The sequence below is a fragment of the Cebus imitator genome, unplaced genomic scaffold (assembly GCF_001604975.1).
Source record: "Cebus imitator isolate Cc_AM_T3 unplaced genomic scaffold, Cebus_imitator-1.0 Scaffold121, whole genome shotgun sequence".
Classification (NCBI taxonomy): domain Eukaryota; kingdom Metazoa; phylum Chordata; class Mammalia; order Primates; family Cebidae; genus Cebus; species Cebus imitator.
In genome coordinates, this window is record NW_016107436.1 from 1,899,753 (window position 1) to 1,910,488 (window position 10,736).

At 36.6% G+C, this 10,736-nt stretch overlaps 1 protein-coding gene across 4 annotated transcripts in view; it reads right to left on the minus strand.

The window, feature by feature from the left end:
• Positions 1-1,738: 1,738 nt before the first annotated feature.
• The window catches only part of RNFT1 (ring finger protein, transmembrane 1), a 12,692-nt gene continuing 3,694 nt past the window's right edge, over positions 1,739-10,736 (minus strand). Inside the window, exons 4-9 of one of the 4 annotated variants that reach the window (XM_017539826.2) lie at positions 9,477-9,577; positions 7,687-7,840; positions 6,609-6,767; positions 5,879-5,944; positions 3,538-3,639; positions 1,739-2,587 (exon numbers count right to left, since the gene is read on the minus strand). In XM_017539826.2, the coding sequence (XP_017395315.1) occupies positions 2,453-2,587; positions 3,538-3,639; positions 5,879-5,944; positions 6,609-6,767; positions 7,687-7,840; positions 9,477-9,577 (717 nt within the window). In that variant the 3' untranslated portion in view covers positions 1,739-2,452. The remainder of the gene's footprint in view (positions 2,588-3,537; positions 3,640-5,878; positions 5,945-6,608; positions 6,768-7,686; positions 7,841-9,476; positions 9,578-10,736) is intronic. The other 3 variants (XM_017539827.2, XM_037742480.1, XM_037742481.1) reach the window with 3 other exon arrangements.

The window sequence follows — 10,736 nt, forward strand, 5'->3', positions numbered from 1 at the left end:
GAGACGGGGTTTCACCATGTTGACCAGGATGGTCTCGATCTCTTGACCTCGTGATCCACCCGCCTCGGCCTCCCAAAGTGCTGGGATTACAGGCGTGAGCCACCGCGCCCGGCCTTATGAACCACTTCTTATCTGTTAGGTAATTATATTACACTTGCCAAGGGGATTTCTCTACGGAAGTTCTCAAACTGACTTTACCTTGCTATACAACCTAGTAGTGTATCAATACTGGTAAAACAATCTTTTAGAAGTCATGATCTGAATTCAAAGAGTAAATGGGTTTCTGAATTTATACTACCTTTTTTTGAGGTGAAGGAATAGAGGGATGGAAGAAATGCTTGCAGTTTATCAGCATTGTTAGTGGATGGCGTAGCTCCATTAGATTTTCTCCCTTTTCAATTTATAGGTAAACTGCATTCCAAAAAACCCCCACCATGCACCTCCTTGGTTATTTAATCACATTAAGGAACAGTGCTGTCTGAATAGTTACAGGGTGCACAAATGTATTAAATAGGTATTGTCATAGGGCTGAAGAAAATGCTATTCTTGTGTTTTGAACAGGAAGTCATCCTGGCTGTCCCTTCACAGCCAAATTGTAATCCCAAATTGCTTCTCTCACCCATCCTCTGCTATATACCTAAATAATAGAACTATCAGCATCACCACAAAGCCATTTAAATACTTGTAGTGGTTCTCAAAGTAGATAATAGAGTGAAATATTGAATATAGTGTATTTACAACCTGGTAGTATTTACCTGGAGAAAAAAAGGTGCAGACTTCCAAATGTTCTTTTGTCAATTTGGATGGCCATACAGTCATGAAAGTGACTTGTATAGCCAGTTGGTCAGTATCCTTATTAATCCATGTGCTGATTTAACTTTTGTCTTACCAGTACAGCAAATCTGTTTTCTACCTCTGCTTCCTAGTTCTCCTTTCTACCATCTTTTCCTCGACTACAAACTGATAGATTATTCTAAACTTAGATATAACCGGTAGCAGCCCTTCAGACATCTGTTTTCAATTTCAGATTCCTCCTTAGAGGTAACAAGGGGAGAGGGAAAGTGCTTCATTCCCTTTTCTACCACCCTGCACAAATACCTAGAGGAGAACAAACCACACTATCAAAACCTCATGTTGGCCTCTCAGTGCAAGCTTTAATCTTCCAATTGATGGTGATTCAAACATAAAATTCCAAAACTTTTATGGAGAAGACTAATTATCAAGGCAATTCTTTTCTAAGATTTTAAGGCATCTGTCTTGAAACTTTTTTCTTTAATAGAGATAGGGTCTTGCTATATTGCCCAGGCTGGTCCTGAACTCCTGGCCTCAAGCAGTCCTCCTGCCTCTGCCTCCCAAAGTGCTGGGATTACAGGCGTGAGCCACCATGTCTAGCCATTTATCTTTTATTTTTTTGAGATGAAGTCTGGCTGTGTCACCCAGGCTAGAGTGCAGTGGTGTGATCTGGGCTCACTGCAACCTCTCCCTCCTGGGTTCAGGTGATTCTCCTGCCTCAGCCTGAGGAGTAGCTGGGACTCCAGGCGTGTGCCACCACACCCGGCTAATGTTTTGTATTTTTAGTAGAGATGGGATTTCACTGTGTTAGCCAGGATGGTCTCGATCTCCTAACCTCATGATCTGCCTGCCTTGGCCTCCCAAGTGCTGGGATTAGTGAGGCACCCCGCCTCGTCTTGTCTTGTTTTCTATACTATTCAAATCATCAAGTGAGCCAGCTGTTTATAATCCACATGAATTATTTTAATAGTTACTTCAAGATACTCCATGGTACTACACAAAAAGCATGATCATGAGCATTAAAGCTGATGATAGAAGAATTTATGAGATCCATAGACAAAATGAATTTAAATCATTTATTTTCACTGATTCTGGTCATACTACAGAGAATAATACAATATTAAAATGTATCATCCTCAGTAATCTTAGAAAAATCTGTTACTGATAAAATATAACATTTAGAACTTTCATTTAAAAATACAAATTTTATGAAAATATTAAGAATTTTTAGGATGGGAATTATAAAAGTCAATGCTGAACAAAATTCTTTCTGATATGTATCTTAAAATATTATGAAAAATATTCCTTATTCTGAAAACAATGTCAGGAAAGAATACCTGAGTTCTCTAAAACCACCAATTCTACAAATTGTGGTTTTGTTAACATTAAGAAAACACATTTACAATTTAACACTGCAGTTACCTGTCAAATAATTAGAATAGAATAAATGTGGCATATACATTAGGCTGAACATTATATATATTTTAAAACACAGGGTTCTTTCATTAAATCTTTTGATGAATTGGACCATAAGTCTTACATTCTAAAACCATCGAGAAACATTTTTCTTGTAGCCCTGAAAATCCATTTTGATGCCTTCATCAGTAGTGATTATGACCAAATGACATTAGTATTTTGTGGCCTTAATAGTTTATACAACTTAATATATTTGAAGGTGTGATGAAGTGGCTCCATCTTTCCATTTGTTTATATGATCTGAAATCAGAGTTCTGCACAGTGGACATGTTTTCTCTCTGCTAAACCATAAGGTAATGCACTCTTCACAAAATATATGCTGTAATGGAATGAAGAATTAGATTTTACATTTGATAAGCATTTTAAATTCATCACATTGTAGGGAATGAAAGGGATTTTTTTTTTCTTTTTTAGATGGAGACTTGCTCTGTTACTCAGGCCAGAGTGCAATGGCACAATCTCGGCTCACTACAACCTCTGCCTCCTGGGTTCAAGCGATTCTTCTGCCTCAGCCTCTTGAATTGCTGGGATCACAGGTGTCCACCACACCATGCCCAGCTAATTTTTGTATTTTTAGTAGAGACAGGGTTTCACCATGTTGGTAAGGCTGGTCTCAAACTGCTGACCTCCAGTGATCCGCCCACCTCGGCCTCTCAAAGTTCTGGGATTACAGGCATGAGCCACTGCACCCAGCCTGAAAGGGATTTTGAAGAGTACTAATCCCCTCACTTTACAAATGGGAAAATGGAGACAGTATGACACATTCAAGAAAACAAAGAACAGTGTGAGTAGTAAAGCCACTATTGTTCTGGCTGTACTATCCATTTAACCATAAAAACTATCCCTAGGTGTGATCCTTTAATATTACATATGATAACAGCTTAAAGTCTTTGAGTTACTAATAACTGCCATAAAGTACAGGAAAGGGCCTTACACAATCCAGCAACAAATGTTGGTATTCTAAATGGCTAGTATCCAATTCTAAAAATAGCCTGTTTTTTAATCACTTTGGTATCCAATCTGTCAGTTGAATTATTTTTTCCCCTTCATACACTCCTCTGCATAAAAGTCATCAGAACATAAAGGACAAAACTTAGCCAATCCACCAATCCCCCGATCATGAATAAATTACTAGTATGTACCCTGAATGCTACCTTTCACTAAACACTAGATTTTGTGTGTGTGTGCCTTATAACAAACGTAAATGTGACTTTTGCAAGTCACAGAGAAGTGTTGTAATTAGGTTTTTAAATTTAAAAATATAATTACCTGACAGATGAGAAGAATTGGCTTCTGAAATTCAGCTTGACATATTGAACAAATATCATCCACATCTGAACACTGTCTCTTGCTGGCAGCCACTCCGTAACTCTATGAAGATAGCAAGTTCTGTTCATATACAAATTTCTTTCTTTCCTGTTCCTCAAATAACATAAGTGATGCTGTACTTCTCAAATCTCCCTGGAACCAGGTATTTGAAAACCTTCTCAAAGGATACAAACATTTCAAAGCTGAATCACATATACAGAACCACTTCTTGAGTGCACCAAGATGAAATCATTAAATAATAAATAGAATCTTGGAAGATTGTCAGATCTACTAGCTTTCCAAAGGATGACAGTGCTTCAGATTCAACATAACTGGCTTAAGAGACTAAGCAATCTGAAATACAACTATTATAAAATCTATAGCCATGTATTTAACGCTGGACTGCCAAATTGAGCTCACTTATTACCTGCGGCAGTGGTTCATAAATTCAATCTAGTCAGAGCTTAGCTGGCTGAAAGTAACTCGTGGAAAGCTTGCTTTAAAAATAGATTTCTCTGTTTTACACACAATATTCATTCAGTAGGACCAGACATACTGGAATGTGACCCAGTCATCTATTTGAAAGGTTGCCAAGTGAGTACAATATGAAGAAGACTTAGGGACCACTGAAGAATGTTCTGCCACTAGGTCTAAAAGTTATTATTCATGATTATCATAAAAAGCATTTAGTGCTAAGTATGAATGATAAAGTTTTACAGAGAAACTGCAACTGTAAATGTCACTTGGGTAGAATAATGACTGTCAAAACTAACTGAACAATAATGAAATTATTTGAATTTTCTTCTAATGTCCTAATAAAAAGTTTCTGGTCTCTTTAAGATTTTAACTTCCTCACCAGATTCAGAATTTAGTCATTAACCAGATGTGATGTTAATAACCCTCAGTGAAATTTGGAAAAATCAGAATGTTACAAATGCTTGTACAAGTTCTTATACTAAAATGTCTCAGGTTAACAAAATCAAATCTTAAAGGATAAAGATATTAAAAATTGAGGTTTTTGAGACTGGTGATAAAGATTTCAGAAACAAGTCAGGATACTGTTACAAGATCTTGATGTCAGTTTTCCTTTAGTAAGGTGGCATTTAGCAGAGTACATTTGCAGATAATTATGCTGACAAGCTTTTAAAACATTACTCATCTGGCATCTTGGAGATTCCCTCAACATGAAGACTTACCCTGATAGTAACTGCCATTTCCCTGGTAAAGGAGAATTGAACAAATCAAAGTATTGATGACTGATATCCTCTCTATAGTTTGTCTCAGAGAAAGAGTATCAGGGTATTGAGAGCATTTCAGCACAAATCGTACAAGACCAATTATAGTAAAATGGTCGATGCTCACATAATCATCAACTGAATTGACTTGGACAAAGCTGAACTCTGAATTTTACTATATCTTATCTAGAGAAAGAAGCTTGAATAGGATGTTGCACAGTTTATTTCTACATTGCTAACTCTATCTTAGGGAAAAGATGCACTGGCCAGTTAGTATGATTTACTTTGTAGACATAATCCTTTTTTTATTTTTAATGGTATAGTATTAGGTTGGCATTCTTTTAAGTCAGTCTTCCTGAATCCTGATGAAATGACTGCAAAGTTGAGCGTCAAACCTTAAAATCTAGTGACAACACATAGCTACTGGAACCTTTGAGGCTACTAAGTAGTAAATTAAGGTTCTCTATGACATCCTTTCACTGCAATTTGTAACATCAATAGAATCACATAATAATGTTGCATATGATACCAGAGTCTCAATTAATTGTTAAATTTCATGCCATGAACTTATTTGTATACATAAAATCGAGCAATGGGGAAACCTGCTCCAGTAAGAAAACTGCAGGAGACATGATTTTTGGCAATGAGCTTTTTAAACATACACAATAAATTACAGTGGAAGGATTTTAACAGCTGAATAAGGAGTTAATGGGAACACACAAAGCCCCAATTTGTGGATTAAAAAAGAGAAACAAAACTTCCTAAGATTTTTAAGGGTTTGCAAGCCCTTAAAAATGTCAAATGGATTGAAGGGGCAAGAGACAAGTTCAAATATATAAGTACTGCAATAATTAGCAGGTGGTTGTCAACGTGTGATTCAAGAAACTGATCGTGGAGATGAAACTCCTAAATCATTATGGCCCCCAAGTGCCAAAATACTGGAAAATAAAGTAAAAGAAAAGGATCATCTCTTTATGAAATCCATTCTTGTAAAACTGCTGAACTAAAAAAATATTTGTAATGAAGAAAGGTGCAAGTGTTCTTCTCAACTGATAAAAAGTACTTACTGGTCGTGTAAAAAAAATTCGTAAAACCTGTCTGAAAGTTCTCAGATGCCCAAAAAATTCCAAAAGCTGAAAAGGGAAATAAGAGATAATTTATTAACTCAAACAGTCCTATCTGCTAAATACAAAAACCAAAGCTGAAATCCTATAACATCAAATCCTCATATGAATCCTCATTATATGTCAAAACTAATCATTTTGTGAATATTTTATTCAATTTATAAATTTGAGCCAACTCAAGCTGAAGTACATTTAAACATCTAGAGTTAACAATTTGATCAAGACAAATACAAACTTAACTATGTCAAAGTCAAAGCAATTTTATCTGATTAACATGTTTTTAACATTTAGATTTTAAAGTTTCATAAAGTGATTATTAGGTTGAGGGGCACAGGTATGGAGAGAACGGAACAAGATACTCCACTAGTTTAAGAATTATGTGTATGATAAATGTTACTATTGAGGATGGGTATGTTCTGTTCCACTTGTTTTCCCTACTTAGATAATCCACGCTATGCAAAAGTCTGCTCTCCTTCCCTCCAATGAAAACTGAGGACCACTGGATTAAGATAATTTCCGTTTCTCCCATTTCTAAATAGATATAGAACCTCCCATTACTTCAAACTAGTGATACAAAGATAAACTATAAAACTGTTAAAGAGGAAAATAGTAGTATATTGTCAGTAATCATTAATATGAATCTTGCAGTGACAAGATTTGTAATGTTACCTACTTTTAGTATGAGGTAGAGTAAAGCCAGCAATATCCCAAGACTCCATCTAGTTACATTACCAAACTCCCCATAGCTTACAAGGTAGCGAAACCAAACTGGTATGGGAACAAAGGTTCGGTAGTATTGACATAATTCTTCTAAAAGCATATACCAGTAACCCTAAAAAATAAGAAAAAAGAAAACAAATAGAGCTACCCAAACTACATAGCACAAAGAATACTGGACTGAGAACACCGAGAGTATATAATACAATATAAATAATATTAATCTTTATAATGATTATGATTATGACTAAACCCTCAAACTGGTTTTCACAGTCACTGAGTGGTCTGCTTTCAAAGAATTTCTAGGCCAGACGTGGTGGCTCACACCTGTAATCCCAGCACTTTGGGAGGTTGAGGTGGGTGGATCACCTGAAGTCAGGAGTTTGAGACCAGCCTGAACAACATGGTGAAATGCCATTTCTGCCAAAAATAAAAAATTAGCTGGGTGTGGTGGTAGGTGCCTGTAATCCCAGCTACTCGGGAGGCTGAGGCAGGAGAATCCCATGAACCTGGGAGATGAAGGTTGCGGTAAGCTGAGATCGCATCATTGTACTCCAGCCTGAGCAACAAGAGTGGAAGTCCATTTCTAAATAAATAAATAGAATTTCTAAAGAATGATATAGTGAAAATGCTTTATGTATACTGCAAGTAAAATTTATGTATGTTTTTGCTGATTATAAAAATTTTAAAGTCTTTATTGTGTAGGAGAAGCCACTGAATAATTATATATAGTAAACTGTCAATTGATAATGCCCTGGAGAAAAGAAGTACAAATCTAAATAGTTTCCCATATATGAGGTGGGGACTGATTTTAAAATTATTCTGAAGCAAATATAATTCTGATTTTATCCAAATAGGTTAATATTCAGGTTCAAATGCTTAAACAAATGGTTGTCAGGCTGAAATCATACAGATAATTAAAGGCAGTTAGCAAACTGAAAAACTGCAAAAGGAGGATTCATTTAAACAAAGACTAAGTAGCATTAATGTGATTCATTAACATCACTCCAATAAAGCGTAAGTTAGTTTCTTACCTTAGATTTAAAAGGCATGATGAAAGGAGGCACCAATAAAATAAGGCATTTTAAGCCCATGAAAAAGAATTTCAGAATGAAGTCTGTAATTCCAACAATCCAAAGTACTTCCCAGAAGCTCAAATGGTCCAAAGTAGGATTTAAAAAAATTAAGCTACCAAGAGAAAAACATCAAAATTTATCAGAGCAACATAAAGGTACAGTACTAATAAAGGGTTTTAATTTGTTACAAATATTTTATTTTGATATGTAAAAAATACGAGTTTGGCAGGATGTCATAGTTCACATTAATGGAATGGAGGATCATTTTGCTTAAAGAGACTTTTAAAATGTTTGGGTTTTAGATTTTCCCTTCATAGAATAAGGAAAAAGTCTTAATAGTTTGTCATAGTTGACACCTTTCTAGCCTGTAAACGGAAAAAAAAAAAAAACCTCAATACCAGACATCTGCCATGATTTTCTTGACCAATTCCAATCAGGATTTCATCTCTTCCTTTCAATGAATTACTTGCCAAGACCATCAACTCCCTCTGTCTTGCTGAATTTCAAGGTCACTTCTCTTTTTCGGTCTTCCCTCTCTGAATAATTTTCTTTGTAGACTTTTAACACCACACTCAAATTTCTCATACTTCACTGCTGGTTTCTTCTGAGTCTCCTTTACCGTTTCTCTTCTAATTGTGGTCATGTCCAGTACTGAGCTCTCTACCTTTACTCTTTCTTTTCTAGGTTAGTTTGTCCAATCCTGTGGTTTTTAAATATCAATCATATGCTCCCGATACCAAAATTTATAGCCCTAAGCTCTACCCTGAGTCATGACATATATTTGGAACCGCTTTCTTATTAATTCAACTTAGCCTCTCAAAGTTAACATGTTCAAAACAAAATGATTGATTTTTCCCCTCAAAATCAGTTTCTTTTTCAACCCAATGAAATGACACCACCATCCAGCCAGTTACTTAGACTAAAAACCCAGAGGTCATTCTTGCTTTTCGCTACCCACCTACCCAGTCCAGTCCATCTGAGGGATACTGGCTCCACCTCCAAACTACATCCCAGATTTGCCCATCTCTTCAACTCCAGTGAAACCAGGTCTTCTAATATTCTGATAAAAGCTGAAAATTCAGAATATTCCCATTTGACATGGAAACTTTCCGGCTACTGTCATTTAGTAAGTGTTCTTACTTTCAGAAACAAAGACCAACAATAACAACCTAATGGTACTTAATAAATATGGAATATATAAACAAAAATTCAGGTATCAAAAAATTAAATATTTATTGAGCATCTGCTATGTGCCAAGGCACTGGGGATACAAAATCTGAATAAGTTACTTAGAGCTCTCGCTTATGAGGCCGGGCACAGTGGCTAACACCTGTAATCCCAGTACTTTGGGAGGCCGAGGCAGGCGGATCACCTGAGGTCAGGAGTTCGAGACCAGCCTGGCCAACACGGCGAAACCCCGTCTCTACTAAAAACACAAAAATTAACTGGGCGTAGTGGCGTGTGCCTGTAATCCCAGCCACTTGGGAAGCTAAGATGGGAGAATTGCTTGAAGCTGAGATGGGAGGTTGCAGTGAGCCAAGATCAAGCCACTGCACTCCAGCCTGGGCGACAGAGTGAGACTCTGTCTCAAAAAAAAAAAAAAAAAAGCTCTCCCTTATGAAAGGAGATAGTTAAAAACAGAACTGAATTGAATACAGTAAGTACTATGTGAAGTAAGATACATACAAAGTGCTATGAAACATATGATTACATTAAAAATGTAACTCTGTATTTGGACCTCTAATTACCTGTAATAAAGTGATTGAGAATGAAAGGTGTAATATAAAAGAACAGAAGATCCTGCTAAGAATACCAGTAACCAAGCACACTGAATCTTTGAGGACCTTTCCTGAAAAATAAACAATTTTATAAAGTTACTTTGATTTTGCCAGAATTTTAAATATCATTAAATTGTTTTACTTTAATGACTATTAACTTAGACCATTTTTCTAAATTAATATAGAGTATCTGTTACAGTGTACATAATCATCAGTTACTTTGTTTTATACAACTTTAATGACAAACAGAACTATCAAACAAATTTTTAAAATACAAATTTCTTCACTGTATGAAAAACATTACCTATATTTCAAAGAAGCAAAGTCTTCTCTTAAAAAAAAAAAAAATTAAAAAAAAAGGTGCCAGGTCTTTTACAAGCTGACATAATCCACCCAGACTGGGTGGAGTGGCTCACACCTGTAATCCTGGCACTTTGGGAGGCCGAGGCGGGCGGATCACTTGAAGTCAGGAGTTTGAGACCAGCTTGGCCAAGATGGTGTAACCCCATCTCTACTAAAAAAAATACAAAAGTTAGCTGGGCGCCATGGCAGGCGCCTGTAATCCCAGTTACTCAGGAGGCTGAGGCACAACAATCTCTGGAACCTGGGAGGCAGAGTTTGCAGTGAACTGAGATCACACCACTGCATTGCAGCCTGGGTGACAGAGCGAAGCTCCATCTCAAAAAAGAAAAAAAAAAAAAAAAAAGACCAACTCACAAGAAAAATTTCAAAATGTATTTTAACCTTGACTCGTCAAGGTTTATATTTTTAAAATTCTCAGATTATAAGAATTTAATAAATTAATGTTTTAATCTCACTTTTTTTATATATGGGGTCTCATCACATTGCCCAGAACTCTTAGGCTCAAGCAGTCTTCTCAACTCAGCCTCCCAAGTAGTTGTAATCTCCATTTTTTTTTGGTGGGGGTAGGGGGGAACCAATGTCTTGCTTGTTCACCCAGACTGGAGTGCAGTGGCATGATCACGACTCACTGCAGCCTCGACCACCTGGGCTCAAGCAATCCTCTCGCCTCAACCTCCCAGATAGCAGGGATTACAGGCATGTGCCACCACACCCAGCTGATTTTTTGTAGAGATGGGGTTTTTGCCATGTTGCCTAGGCTGGTCTCCGATTCCTGGGCTCAAGGAATCTGCCCATCTAGGCCTCCCAAAGTGCTGCAATTACAGGCATGAGCCACTGTGCCTTGCCTGTAATCTCACTTTTTTTTTT